At 34.5% G+C, this 16493-nt stretch overlaps 1 protein-coding gene across 8 annotated transcripts in view; it reads right to left on the bottom strand.

Annotated features, from left to right (window-relative positions):
* Positions 1-15018, bottom strand: part of LOC113239458 (palmitoyltransferase ZDHHC15B) — a 39298-nt gene extending 24280 nt beyond the window's left edge. Inside the window, exons 1-5 of one of the 8 annotated variants that reach the window (XM_026476482.1) lie at positions 14801-15018; positions 14592-14713; positions 12953-13059; positions 8968-9205; positions 6111-6197 (exon numbers count right to left, since the gene is read on the bottom strand). In XM_026476482.1, coding sequence (XP_026332267.1) covers positions 6111-6197; positions 8968-9205; positions 12953-13059; positions 14592-14713; positions 14801-14975 — 729 coding nt within the window. In that variant the 5' untranslated portion in view covers positions 14976-15018. Of the gene's footprint in view, positions 1-1470; positions 1513-6110; positions 6198-8967; positions 9206-12952; positions 13060-14591; positions 14714-14800 lie in introns of all 8 variants that reach the window. The other 7 variants (XM_026476478.1, XM_026476477.1, XM_026476479.1 and 4 more) reach the window with 7 other exon arrangements.
* Positions 15019-16493: the final 1475 nt, after the last annotated feature.

Below are 16493 nucleotides of genomic sequence, written 5' to 3'. Positions count from 1 at the left end.
AATATATTTTTTAATTTCCTACAAAATATTCATACTCAACCAAAATGTAGCGAAAATACCTACACTACCAAAGTGAATAGCAGTAGTGAGGTAACTAAGTACCGATCAAAATGTCTGTATCTAATTACGTCACACAAAATTTATTTCATTACCAGACCAAAATATTAGCTGTTCATATTGACATTATCGTATTTATTCCTTAAAGGACATATAACAATGGATATATTTGACCATCAAGTATATAACCAGAAATAGAGACGAAATGAAGGGCATCCATCCATATCACATTTAAATATCAACTCTCGTTTGCGGTGAAATCACAAATTAGAAAACCGAAATAGTACAGCACCAGCAACTGACCAGTGTCCGTATATTCCAAAAATATTCTGTATTTATTGTAATAAAGATAATATCTCTAACTATGGGGGCTGTTCCATTCGGTGGTGTGGGAAAAGCAGCAACACATCTAATTACAAAACAAACGGAATCACATTTCATCGGTAATTAAATATGTAATTTTGCAATTTTTGTCCATTATAGCAAAGCTCAATTTAAACTGGTCATTTGAAGTGAAACAATTGACAACGACCGTCTATATGTTTGAATTCGGGCTGGCCAATCGGAACGCGGTAATGATTTGGCAGAATAGTTTTCAAACAAATTAAATGAAACGTCTCTATTTCACGTTATACACTCGATGTATATGACCTTGTCATAGAGTATTGCTATGTTTGGAAAAAACTACACAGCGGAATTTCCAGCAGGAGTGGCGCTACTAGAGGCTTGAGCGGTTGCTATTTAGCAAAAACACGCAATTGTCAACACAATTCGCTTTCGGCACGCAATGCAAATTCATTAGGTAACATTCCCAAATAATAACCTACATTTCATAGACAGGTATAGTTGAAGAAATATTATCTGCACCGATGAATGTTATCTCTCGGAACGACTTATCCTATCTATTACAATGGGTGAATAAAACCATTAACACTTATTTCACTTAAAACGTACGTGGTCTTAATGATCGTGGTCCATGGTACGAGTCATTGGTGTGTTAAGCGCTTTATCTGATTTCCAGTTTTGAAATATATATTTACTCATCAGATAGTTTTTTTTTAACTCCTGCGTACTTCGTAACATATCGATTGCTCGTCTGTTTTCATACTAATTCAACAAAGTTAGCATAAAGATTACCAAGTTAAGAATTAAATACCAATGCGTAAAGTGTTTAACCTATTTGTTTTCATTATACAGATGACATTCTTTTGTCCTATTGTACTCTAAGGAAGACACAGCGATAAGAAGAATCGATGCAAATATTAAAATATTTCGCTAGCCATACACATGTGTACAAGCAAAAAATACCTTTTTTGCTCCTATCAATGAATTTTATTAAGTCGATATGGTGGTGGTAGACAACGTATAAAAATATCGTTTCATTTAAAACAAAATATATATATGTATATATACCTTCGTTACTTCTAAGTCGCCATCCTCCATGATAACTCCAGTCTGTGGAATTTTAATTTAATACAGTTCTTTTTTGTAAAAAATACCATAGTCGTAAATAACATTTTCGGCTTCATGACCTTACGTATTTGTACTACCACCACCATGCACAGTCATTTACAAATATAAAATAAATTGTTATTTCGTCAACTACACATTTCATAACTATACACTCTCGTTCTATCTACATATTCATAGAACGACTTTGAGTGTGCGTTTAATGTGTGAAATGCTAAACCAAAAACAGACACATTAAACCAAACCAAAGTAAACCAAAAACAGAGTAAAACGAACTTTAACTAAGCAAAAATGGCGAGCTATGCATGGTTTTTTTATTTACAAAACAAACTTAAATCGAACTTTAAGCAAAAATAAGAAAGTATAGTTGGCGAAATATTATTCACACCGATTCGTCTTACCACTTCATCTTAGTACAATAGGACAAAAGAGAAAACCGTCTCCGTAACGCATGTGCCATCTGTACTGTGCAAACAACTAGTTTAAACACTTTTACGCATTGACACTTATTTCCAAAGTTGATAATATTTATGCGTAAAGAACTTGTTGAATTAGTCAGAAAAGTGTCAGCAGTCGGTAATTTACGAGATATCTACGTTATAAAAAAGATGACTTGTTGAGTGAAGAAATAGTTAAAAACTACAATTCAGACAATGCATTTGGCGTACCCATGACTGGTACGATGGACCAAGTTTCTTAAATCCGTGTACGCTTTGAGTAATACCCTATTGTAATAGAAAGGATAAGCCGTTCCAACAGATTCATCGGTGCAAATTATAGTTCTTCAACTGTAATTAATTTTATTTTCTTTCTTAAAGTTGCTCAAAAGTTCGTTTCGTATATATAATACAAAAACTTGCTTAGCTCGCCATTTTTTAGTCGAAGGTAAACTTCGTTTTTTAAATCTCAGCCTTAGGGAGTCACCACATTTATCGACATGGAAATCGCATCAAAAAAAGCATTACGTCCAAGTAATACCGAGAAGCCAAAATGTCTTTTCGCTCTTATTGCATCAAATTTTATTCCGGCTCAAGCCGATACTGCGTTAATAAGTATGCTGACACCCATAAGTAACAACATGCAGCAAAAACCGAGTCCATTCACATAGTACATAATTCAAGAAATTAACAAGTTTCCGTCACGACATTATCGGTCGCTGTTAAGGAGCCATATTATTATTGTGTATTATCGTTTTAATTAATTTCAAATAATTGCATGAATGTCCGTCAGCAATTAACATAACTGGATATTTTATCATGTAAGATATATCATCATATAAAATCATAATTGTAATAAAAAATAATCTAGAATAGATAATTATCATAAATAATAATAATGTGCCAGACAAACACGCCAACTGCCCGGTCGTAAACTAGGGAATTTTCTTGTGCTATGAGAACCTGGAATGGAATTTATTCCGGGACTCAAAACATTCAGACCAGTCATTTTCCAAATTTCTCCTACCGGGAATCGAACCCGGGACCTACTCGTCCAGCGCCTAAAGTGCAAATCGTTGGGCAACCAAAGTGGGTATTATTGTTGAAATAAATATTACACATTTAATAAAATTCGCTTTAGCAACCTCGTACCATCGATTCACGTTCGCAACAAGCACTGAAGATTAATATTAACCCTTATATTGACTGTAACGAAATATAGATTGTGAGGTGACAATCTAATATTTATAGCAGTTTCGGTAGACGACATTGTCGAAGTTGCGGGCCATAGATGAGTGAGGATAGTGCAAGATCGCAGTAGATGGCACAAACTACGGGAAGTATACCGGGTGTAATCGTTAAGTGCCCAGGGAATTATTCCGTAAATATAAAAGATATAAAAAACCTTTAAGCTGATATCGAAAGTACTAATGAGTACAACGACATCAAAAACTTTTTATAAATAAAACTACACATATCCAAAATTTTAAAGTTAAACGCTCGTACACATTTTATATGACATTAATAGAGCTTTAGTTTCCCTACTTCGAACAACTGCTTGGAATACAGAATTTTGTACTCACTTAAATGAACATCATTTTGTTTTAATTGAATTAAAAATAGTTTTATTACTTTATTTACAGCAGTTTTGCTATCTGTAAACTTGTTGTTACGTTTTAAAGTAGGTCAACTGAAGCCTCTCCATGAAATTCTCGTTTTTCCGGTAATTTTCGAGACAGTACCGAGATTTTTTCCCGGTACGCGAAAATGCCGCAAGACTGAAGGCCCTAATTCTTACTATGACTGATAAGGACATATTGCTGTTATTTGTTTAATAATTTATTATACTATAACAAAACATTGAAAAACCCAAGATTTTTTCAATATACTCCTAGCACTAGGGAAACCCTTGAGTCGCGGGTGCTATGGACACACAAATAGATAACCACAAATTACACCCAAACTCATGAGAGAAATAAATGCAGGCCATACACATATTTCTCCCAGTCTGGGAATCGAACCCTGAACCTCTGCATGGCAGTACAGCGTGGTAACCGTTCGGCGACAGAGGCAGTTAAAAAGATTATAAATTCACATTAAAAGTACCTCTTATTTTCAAATCATTAACGTAAATTCGCAATTGTAATATGATGTATATACGTAGTGCTAAATCATAGGCAAAATATAAACATCATTATGAGCAACTTTTAATATTAAAAATAAAAGAACAACAAAGGAAAAAAGGTCACACTTATTGGAAGTGATAAATTGTTACGTAGAACCGTTTATTCCTTTTTGCTCATAGGTTGTTGCTATGTTTCTAAAATAATATGAAATACTTTTTTGTCACTTCTTAAATGAACCTTCAATGGCATATTAATGCAAGTTCTCTATTAACTTGTCACGTGTCCTAGAGGCACACAGTGTCTCTAAAGACTTTGGCACTATAGCGTTCTAGCGTGATAGGGTCTATTTAACGCGCAGCTGTGCAGTAGATTTTCTTACATTTATTTCTATATTATAAAAAAAATTGTGAAAATATATAAAAAATTTACAGAAATAGTTAGGAACATCTCTAGGAACACATCTCTAGGCGGATTTATCTTATTTCATTGTGTAGAAATAACCTATAGATATATAAATACACTTCACGCATTTTTCCCATAGAGGTGCGCAAAGAAACAGCCTTCCACTTGCTATGACCCTGACCTCCATCTTTCGCCTAATCGTAATCTAGGATCGTTAGTCTTAATATCGAAATTGGTGTTCGGATTTTGTATTAAGGAATTATTTCCAAGGACGGTGCAGACTGCATACTGGGTACCGCAGGCAACAGACCCCCGATTATAGACATTGTGTTTTCAGTCCGCAGTATAGCTTTATTTACGTTTGAAATGTGATAACTTGGGTTGTTAATATGTAACCAACAAATGAAACGCATTGTGAGACGACCACTGACACGGAAAATAGGTGCTTCCGCTATTCTGCTAATATCAGCTCTATCTCGAGGTCATGTGATATCATAAGGCGTATTTAAAAAAAAAAATTCTATAAAGTTTGTCGTCATTCCGACAAACGATTATTGGACGAAAAGACTCTGTCCCTTACATTTGCATTTAAAAAAATCGCAATTTTTTTACTAAAAGGTACACACAATATTGCAAATGTGTCAAAGTAAACGAAAAAAATTTGATAATTCACAGCGCATTAATATACTACGCAAAGAAAATCTACTAAGTTCCACATTGTTTAAATGCTTTCATGATGTACACAAAGAACATATAAAGAAGCCATTCCCACTGCGATACCGGCAAACAAAATTTAAACAATGTAGAACAAAATATAAGTGATAAAAAATATATTTACGACAAGTTGTTTACAATCTAGTGTCGTATGTTCAGGATGTAAAGTGATGAGAATTGATGTCTGACATTTGGCCTGCACTACATAGTGATAAGCGTTTGTTATAATTCTAAATTATCTAATTAACTGTTGATTGCTACAAATACATTTCAACTAACTCAGTATGTTATACCATGATAAAAGTAATTATGTCAAATAATGATAGATTAATAGCCCAAACCTACGTTGAAGGAGTATCCAATAGAGCGTAACTAAAATTATCTGATGTAAAGCAAGTTATCAAAATTATTATTAGTCACCCTGCGTATGTTTTGTATGCTTGTTCATAGATATACTATGAACAAGCCGCATGCTCACATTACACTTAGTCAGCGGGGCTCTATCAGGTCTTAGGGGACGTATTCCAGAACTCTACTCAATACTCAAGTCAGGACTTGAGTATTGATAAGCCATCTCACTATTTATATAATGTATGTTGACATTATAACATATGTGTCATACATATATAGTGTATTGAATTCGTCAAAACTTAGAATTCAGTTGCGGTAACTATTTGGTTTAATGCAAGTTGGACAGCAATACTGTTTTCATTGCGAAAAAGAAAAGAACATCGTGGAAACGTAAGAACACGACGATTTCTGGTTTATAATAAAAAAAACCCTAGTATGGTATCCGAAAGAATTAAAGTTACTAAAAAAGCTACTTCGATGTGCACTAACTATCATTCATCATTCTAAAGGTGAAGCGTTAAAAGCGGTCTAAAGAAAAAGGAAATCCGTTTACATTCAACATATCCATGCATTGTTTAGATATTATAGTTCCATTCTGTGTCAAGCGGTCGCAGTGGGCATGCTTGTATTCCTGATATATCTGTGGAAACATCATCAAACACTCAATTTCCAAACATTTTTCACTGTGCAGTGGCATAACAACATGTTGGCAACACTGGAAAAATGACCAGTGCTCGAGTAGGTAACATAGGATGAAAGAGATACCACGGCTCAACACACCCATCGTGTCGTAGCACGGCTTCCATATAAAATGAACATTGACAAATGCGCGGTCAAAATATATTGTGCTCTTCGTAAAGCTCGTAATCCAAAGGTCTTTTTGAGCACCCCAGTAAAATAAATATGTATTGCCAAATGCCCCACAGGTGGACTATCTTTATCCAAACTTTAAGGAAGAATATACTGAAGTCCCAGAACTACTGTATTTTAATATATAGAGTGTTTTTTTAATCATAAAGTGTTTTTTAGTGAAAACAATTTTGACATAGTAAATTTTTTGGTCAAGCTTGAGTTGTCTATGAAAATTAATAAAATGATCAATTTTTTTTTATAATGTTGATCGACTGTTTCATGAAGGGATCATTTCATTATATGGGGCGAAAAAATCGGGACAGCAGAAGTTGGTCAAATGTCATAAAATGTTTTTCGAACAAAATGAACAAAATTGACTAATTTCTTTAGTGGTGATGATGGCTGTCCCATTAAAAAAAATACTCTGTATATGTGTAACAAACAATTATTAAATTCCGATAATGTGAATATATTTTTTTAATATAATTAATAGACACCCGCTTGACCACAATGTATTTATCTAAAACAAAAGTTTTGTAACTATAACCATTTTGTTTCAATTGTTTGCCTTTTATTTTTGATTATTCTACGATTTCAGAGGAAAGTATTATTCATTCTATACGTATTACTTGATGTTTAGATAAAAAAAAACCGATCTCTTATGAATACTTATTACGCCACTGCTAAAGAGCTTTAGTAAAACAATCATCATATGTTATTTTAACTTGATACGGGTGTCATTTGCAAGTAACCTCCATGTCAGTTATCATACAATTTACAATAACTATTAAAAAAAAACTTTCCTAAGGGCACAATTACGTGCAATATCACATGCACATGAACATGCGCCTAATAAGCAGGGTGTAAGGAACAATCGATAGAGAATTTACAGAGAAAAGTACACGCACTGTCATATTTATATGAACAAAAGTAGTGAGAATATAATATAGTAACGAATATATTTAAATAAATAAGAAATGGACAGTAGGATAAATAAAAATAGCATGGACATATTTTAACATCGACTTACGGCAGCATTACACAAACTTTATTGAAAAATATCGAAATTAATCAAAACTTTTTTTTACATTTAATGACAAAAGCAGAAACGGTTGAAAATGTAAAAACTGTAAGTTTAACATTGATTACATGAAAGTTTAATATATAAACAAATAATGTTTACGAAATTTACAAGAACGCAAAATCAACCTCGAACCGCTCGATAATCCTGGATTAGTTGGAAATTAAAACAAATAAATTGAAAATAATGGCTAAAAAAATAATGGAAAATAAAGATATATAAAGAAGATAAATAAAAGTCAATTAATTTTTTATAGAAAAAATAGAACCTAATTTAAAAAAATAAAATAGCCGGACCTTCTTTTAAAAAAGTCGCAATAGTTTACGGTTTTTACAATTGTTCCGCTAAGAGTGTATAAACAACAGCCGCTGGTAGTTATTTATAATAGATCCACGTGTTGTTATTCGAACAAATATATTTAATAATTTAATTGCAAATGTAACTCTTATCGACAGCGTGCTAAGGAATTGCGCGTTAAAACAGACAGATCGCGCTACCAACATGTGTAATACCTTGACAAAATTTTCGTCAAATTCCATACACCCCGCACAATAGTAACTCATGAATTCTAATGACGCGCGTGTTACTTATTTCGGTTTACAATGAGCGTAAATAATAATATTCTGGAAAACACGTTTAAACTAAACCCTAGTGATTATCCCATAGCAAGTGTTGTGTTACGGACTCGCCACACTTATTCACACAGAATAGCCTTAAGCCGGTCATTAAACTTTTATGTCCATGCAATATGAACGAGAAATACGTTACTCGGATCGCCGACGCGAAACGTACAACGTCATTTTCGCTTTTATTACATGGACATCAAGATTTTTCTGACCGGTTTAATACGATTCCATGTCGATAAGTGTGGTGACTCCTTTAAGCGGCATGTTTACAAGCTGCGTAAACAAAACAAACAGTTTACACATTGCACGACCAAAACAAATTTGTGAGGCGTTGAGCGCTACATTGACGCATCAACCACAATAGCAACATATTAACGACTGCACGTATTTTAGAATTTTTGTCACTTTCGTTCACGTGGTCGTTTCCATGTTTATTTCTTTCTTCTTCTTATTATATTTGTTAAAGTTCTTTCCTGTTATATTTACGTTCGCTTACATCATAGTTGCTCTTAATGCCTCTGTTATATTTACAAATTATACACACAACGCTATCGGTGCCATTGGAACATTTCTTAAACATTGAAGTACTTTAAAAGCTAAACAATCCTCTAATTATAGTTGCACAGAAATTGGTTTAACTTTGATAACGACGGCAAGCAAACCGCCTATGTTTAAGAGTTGATTGTTTTCTATCCACTCCAGTATAAAAAATAAACCCAAATTTTTTTAAAGAAATATTCACTATACAACAGACAGCGACATAAATCTATACGCGACTTATTATTTACTCTCACACGTTACACAAAACGAACATGACTGTTAAAAATGCGTTAGAATAAAAATGACTCTACCTTCCAGAACCTAATGAAGTAAGGCAGGCACGTCGCCATGATGAAGAGACAGTACAAGAGAGCATAGCCGAGGAAAAGCATGAAGAACTTGTAGTTGAAGTAGCAGACACAGTTGTTGACCCACGGGCAGTGGTGGTCCATCTTGAGGACGCAGCGCGCGCATATGCTGCAATGGTGCGCTCGATCCGGTTTCACCAGCACGCATCGGTTGCAATAACGCACCGAGCCAGACATTGTTCTGAAACAGATTACCTCCTTGTACCACAAAGGTCACGGCAATTTGCGTACAACGTTTTGCCGCAATATAGGCGGAACATGTTACTTATGCATACACATTATTTTAATATAGCTGAAAAGTCGCGTCAGTGCGGTGGCGGTGAATAAAAAAAAGGGATAAAGACAATTATCTCTAGTGTAACTCAGTCAACTTTATTAACATAAATACCATTTAATATCGGTGGCATAATGTGTTTCGCGAAATTGCGGTCACGTTGCTGTGGCCTTAAATCTGTCTTTACATTAATAATAATAAACCATCTATTTCAGGCCATAGCCCATAAGATAATGGTGTTAGTTCCAAAAGAAAACCCTAGAACTATATGATATATACACCTATATGAATTATTATCACCATGTCAAATCAAGAAAGAATTTTTCATATAACAAGAGCAGTAAGTCCATACATATACAATACACATTTTTCACGGAGGTCCGTCTTTACGCGGCCAGCCGGTTGTGGTCGCACCGGTTTAATTAATTCGGTCAATCTCTCAGGGCGCGATCCCATTATGTCGTGACGACAGACAGTCGTGCCGTTCAAAGTGTCGTGACTTGCTTAGTAAAACACGGTTAACTGATGTTTACGACATTTTTGATGTTATGACGGCTGACTGTCGTAATAATGGGAAGAGCTAGAACGACAGTCGTGTGACGATAAATAAAACGTCACCATAAAAATGTGACAACATCATCGCAGCTTCAAACAATTCCGTCGTGCAAACGACAAGGCACAAATGAACCGATACATTGTCGTCACGTTCTAGTGGGACTAGTTAGACACGATAGTCGTTCAACGATAAAATAAACGTCCACGACACAGTCATGATAGATAGTCGAGATATGGGAACAGGCTGGACGCGGCAGTCGTCCAACGATAAATAAAACGTTATGACATAATGGGAACGCGCCCTCAGATGACTGTCAACTGATAGCATTGTTCCAAGAGGCGTGTAAGCGACGCATGATTCATGGTCATGTCAGGTCAAACATGGGTCGTATACCTTATATAGAGAATTTGACCTTACTTAAAGCTTACTTGTGTTAAGTGTACAATATCTTAGAGGCCGTGGTGGCCTAAAGAAGATCAAGTTTACTTGTGCCAGTTATCACAATGAATAAACACCAGTAGAAAAGAGACAATTATTATACGAGTTGCAAATTAGATAAACTAGTTTTAATATGAATCATCTCTTAAACATACTAACCGCCAATCCCATCTACGAGCTTGACGTCATTATGTGTGTGTTATATGGTTCATAGCGAGGTAAAATAGAGGAAAATAAAATTTATTTTTCCCATTGAACGCTGCAAGTTCAACTGAGCATAATATAACTCACCACGTTACAAGGAATCCTTCGTGAGTTTTACGTATGACAACTTAACTATGCAACTCCAGCTAAGGCGTAAACTACTCGTTCCTACTGCTAATTACCTACACTACGATATGATATAGTACGAGTAAAGGTGATGAAGACAATTTAGAGGAAACATTTTGTATAATGTTTTGATTCACAACTTAGATACACTCCTCTTATTATTCTTTTATGGTACCAAGTAACGGGCGGTAAACGACAGGCCTGACCATTGCAGTGCCACTCAGAGGGGCACTGCCACTGCGCCAGTCACCCTGAGAAATAAAGTCGACAAGTCCCATGAGCCTATAATTTCACCAGCAACCTTATCCTTCACAACCCGAACGCAGTTAATGCTCACAATACTGCGTGGCGGCGGAAACAGGTAACGTGGCAGTATCTACTTCCCTGGAAGAACTTTTTTATAATGACTCTACTGCTACTAAAGTTTATATAAAAACTGTTCGACCATAATTTCTCAATTCTAGCTACTAGTATTCAATAAAATAACAAACCTCGTCAGTACGGGTATTATATCAGCGGATCGTTCTAAAATTTGTGCTTTTGATTTACAAAATATTTGTCGCATCTTTAATTTCATTTTCAGTCGCAGTCTAGAATTGAGAAAAAGTCTTAGCTGGAGGTGTAACAAGAACAACCTATAGATTCAAATTAGTTAATAAAAACGGCTACGGTGGTACTTAATGTTATACCTATACAATGGATTATATCTATGAATAGGTACTATACCACATGTGAACATTGCAGTTCTGAAAGAAAAAGCCTCCACTATTGAGTTATACCACGGGCAACAATCAGGCAAGTGTATGGTAAGGGTAAAACATAATACTCAAGAAATAAAGAAGCGATCCCTAAACGATTAATTCCTTCAATTTGTTATATTAAATATAATGCATCATGTTTGTATGGGTAATTTTCAGGTCAAAATTCTCTGCCTAATTTCGGTGGCAATTTATTTGTTATTTAAGTATTCGAGTAAATTATCATGAAATTTGAAATAGTATATCAGGTTACTACACTCGAATATTAAAATAATACTTCATAATTCTCCAATATTCAAATAATAAAAATTACCACCGAAATTAGATAGACAAACCTAACGTCAAAATTTGCCAGACGAATGTATTATATTACAATTATATTATTAGTACGTGAGTATCAATTATAATATAATGAGAGTATCAATTATAATAAATTGATACCCTACCCATGTACTAATAATATAATTGTATATTACTCATTTTCATGACCTTCATTTTCGGTTTTTCTTTCATCTATTATTCTTTTAAGAAAGACAAGATTATTTAATTTTGTTTAATTATTTATTATGTTTATTACTAGTACTTTTTAATTGAGAAATATTTCCAAAGTCAATATTATTATTAGTGTAATTTAAAAAAAGGTGTTACAGGTATGTTAAGATGTATTAAAAATGTATTAAGGGCAGTTATCCATTAATATATTTCAGTTTTAGTTGTCCCGAATAAAATAGACTAAATAAAATAACATAAAATTAGAATAGATTTTGAGCGCTTAACGCGAAGTAATGGCATGAATCGTCGCGTGTCGCTTTGATTACAAACAAGTTATCTACAAAAGGATATAACTACTGAATAGCTTATTCTGTCGATATCTCAAACACTAAATAGGCGAAATCTCGAATCCCTACCGAGTATTTTATTTTCTAATTCTTCTTCTTTCACAGTTCTGCTGATTTGAGCGATTATCTAAGGTCAAAGCCAAGTTTTTCCAAATGATGCGAATTCATTGCAAAGCGTTTAAATACTTAACGAGTAAAGAATAGCATTAGTAGCAGTCGAGCTCCTTGTGAAAGAATTCGTCCAGGGAAGTACTGCCACCGTACGTATTTCTGCCGCCAAGCAGTAATGTCAGCATTGTGTTACGATTTGAAGGGTAAGGACGAGGTGAAATTACAGGTACATGTGACTTGTCAACTTATGTCTCAGGGTGACGGGCGCCGTGGCATTACGCCTCAGATCTTTGCGATTTAAAGCTCTTGAGTGGTACTGCAACTGTTATGGACAGGCGAGCAGTTTACCATCAGGCGCACGACTTGTTCATCTCCTCACTTGATATTATAAAAATAAAAAGCATGAATTAGTGAATCATTGCATGTAAGTGAATTTAGTGATGCATTGTCTTGGGAAACCTCAGTATGTCTTTGTTACCTACCAGACAAGTTTGAAGGATGAGGCGGTGTAGTGGATATTTACAATCACAACAAAATATTATTGACTTGTAATGCATACTACAGCACAGGAGCCTGTTGACACGTCATTGACAATAACCAAATAAAACATAAAAGCATTTACCTTGTGACTATGGGGAGATCGCTTGCAAAGCTTTCAAGTATATTACGCTGTGCTTCCTCAGATTCTGCACTTAACAACTTTTCTAACTCACGTTCAGGCAGTTTATACTGAAATGTTTAAATCAAAATTAATATTATATACCTGTGAAACAAATCTAAGAAATGTACAAATTAGGACAAAATTTGAAACATAAATGCTATACTTGTAATTACATTTTTCATTTATACTGTGTACAAGACAAAACATTTTAAAAGGGAACAGTCTGGTGTTCACACACTGCGGATGTTCTAGAAATGGTGGTACTGCTTCTTACAATATTATAGAATTTTTAAATTATGCTTTTTTAAGAGCTTACAAAAAATTACTGAAAATCAGTCTTAAAACACATTTAGACAAATAATAAGTTAAAATTGTTCTTGCATTATAGCATATCATATTGGTAACATTCACGGTAAAGGTGAACACATTAAACTGTAAGATAATCACTTGATACTATAAAAAAAAAGAAAATCTTTCTGCACTGCCTTTACATTTTTGTAATGTCTTAATGAAATTCAACATCTTCGATAATAATTGGACCAAGCTAAATACATGGGAACTAAACATTATGCTTCACATTTGTTAACCCTTAAACAAATGCAAGTCTCCATGTCCTACCTATAAAATATTGCAATGGTTCCCTGGTAATTGAGAGTTGTAGAATGCCATTTCCATTCATAACTTTTTAAAGAAAGGAGAATATCATGTTTTCTTCTGGAGGTGAGTATTTCACCTTTATAGGTCTAGAACTTGATAATATTGTCACATAGTTAATTGATACTTAACACTTCCGATGAGGCATGTGCGGATCTGTGACTAACCTAATTCGGGTTCTTATGGACGGCCTATGAAGGTCCACAAAGGATGTGTTAAAACAAAATAAAACAAAATGCTTGCAGTTTGCGGCTATAATTTTCAGAAAAGACTTGTGGAGTTAATAAAAGTATGCACCCTGAGATGACACAGTTGTTTGCAAATATAGTAAATAGCTTGCTGAAAACCCACTATGAGCTACATCATTTAGAAAAGAGCACCGTATCACATAATAAATTTTATCATATTATCGAAACATGTCATGAATATACTGATAATCATTATCATTTTGATAATTTCAGATATAATTTCTACTATAAAGGTATAATTGCAGCTGCTCCTTAAATTGTGGCTAAATGTGCCCTACATATTGTATATATAATGTTTGAATTGACTCTGCTCAGGCTACATGTAACATATGATGTTTGACTCCAGTTAAAGTGTGGATACACAGATATTTGATGTAAAAAAACTTTTAATTAAAAAGGCATTTTTTTAAATGCATTTCCTTTATAAGCAATAAAATTATATATTAAAAAAGTGACTTAGGCCTCTCCAAGAAAATTAGCCATTAATGTTATATTATTGTTACTTGGTGGGTAGATAAAGAATTACATGAAAACATCAATAGGTTATGATGATATTTTGTAAGTTGGTTACTAAATAAATCAAAACAGAGTACAAAATCATTGATATTGTTTTAATAAGGTCATGAAAGTGAAAGTTGTCAGACAAACTGCGTTATTTTATGTGAAGAGAGCATGGGGTAACCCTTATCTCAGATTACCTTATCTGGAACTGGTTGAATTTCCGCAAAAATCGTCCGCCAGTACGACCATGCGAACATGATGAGTAGTATATGGAATATCACTAGATACACACATTTTTGAACAGTGCTTTCAATTGTAACTGCAACAAAAATTGGGCCAACAATGACGTCCATTTGACATACAGAGATATGAGAACACGCTAAGATAAAACAAATAGAATACTCACAAATGCATAACTGAATAACGTACGCATAATAGGACCAAGTTACGATGGAAATTATCAATAGCACAGGAATCCATTTAAAAGCCCTAAAGCACACCCGATTACACACTTTGCAACACATACAGTTGTACACGAATCCCGCCGGCGATGAACGGTTATTCTGCACCGATGAAGCCATTGCTGGTAAATTTATTACGAATTATCCATGTTCAATTCCTAAAACTCGTAAAAGGACAATAAAAATTGACAAACGAAAGTTGTCGAAATGTTACTAGAAGAAATAATGAAATACGACATTTTTTTACTCTAGTAATAAGACCACCTCTGTAGTTAACGTTTTATAGTTGTCAGTTTGTTTAATGTTGGTAGCCCTAATTTGCCGACGGAACTTGACGGAAATCCATAGTTTGTTATCCGGAGCACCCTGTTATGCCGCCACATTTTCAAAATACATGATTTTTATAAATTTTTCGTTTCTTTCAATGTCTGCGTCGGCTGGTTTTTACCTTTATAAGTAATAACACAATAATATAGTTTGACCGCGGCTTAGTTCGCTGGAAATTAGATATATTATCGCCTTGGTACATAAAAATCATTATGATTAAATTTAATATCATCATTTTTACAAAGTTGAGAGCCACTCAAAAATATACATTATAATATCGAAGCTGTTTCACGAAAAAGTCTTTTACAAAGCGATGAAACTTGCCAATTAACTTGTACTTTTCCATACCTACATAAAGTTCTTATATAAACTTAAACCCAAAGAGAACTGGTCCCCTTAGAACATTAAATGTTTTTGATGGAATCAATTATACTTAGTAATTTGTAGTAGAGCAATCTATTCTTTGTACACAAGTATTAATATGAATAGCCAGGGGTTCATCTGAAAACCTTAAAACACACCCCATTACACACTTTGTTTGCTGGAGAAATTACAGGCACATGGGACTTGTCAACTTATGTCTCAGGGTGACGGGAGCAGTGGCAGTGATTCTAAGATCTTTGCGATTTCAAGTGGCACAACAACTGTTATGGATAGGCGTGTCGCTTACCACCAGGCGCACGACTTGTTCGTCCCGTCACTTGGTATTATAAAAACAAAAAAACAGTTGTATACAAAAATCCCGCCGTTGATGAACGGTTATTCTTCATCAATGTGTCCATCGCTTATCCATATTAAATTTGTCTTCCTCTTTTTGTTTTATTGGCGATACCTTTGCACCATGCCGTAATTTGTCAGTTTTGTAAAAATAATAGATTTATTTTCTTCATGATATTTTCACTGACACTGGCGAAAATTGCCATAATTTTTATATTATTCTTATAAAACTGACACTGGCACTAGCCTAGTGGCCGCCATAGAGGAAATAATAATATAACAAAGATTTTGGCGATCGACGCCAACACTATTACTTGAGTTCAAGAGTCAATTCCTAAATAGTCTCCAGGTAAACCACATAGTCATCCCCGCCCCGTCTGATGCGAGGTGTGGGGAAACCCGGGGGGTTTAGTGAGTAGGAGTCTCAAATAATCGCCGCGCCTCCCTGTGCCACCGTGGTATCCATGACGGATTTTCCTCCTGAAAAAAAGATGCGAAGTAGTCTGTCCAAGGTCGGCTGACGACCTGGTGTAAATGCACCATTATGTTGACACGCATAACCAATGACGATATAAGACCGACCATAACTCATTG

Source organism: Hyposmocoma kahamanoa, unplaced genomic scaffold, assembly GCF_003589595.1.
Source record: "Hyposmocoma kahamanoa isolate Upper Pololo Valley unplaced genomic scaffold, ASM358959v1 99879, whole genome shotgun sequence".
Lineage (NCBI taxonomy): Eukaryota > Metazoa > Arthropoda > Insecta > Lepidoptera > Cosmopterigidae > Hyposmocoma > Hyposmocoma kahamanoa.
This window is presented reverse-complemented; position numbering and strand designations above follow the sequence as displayed.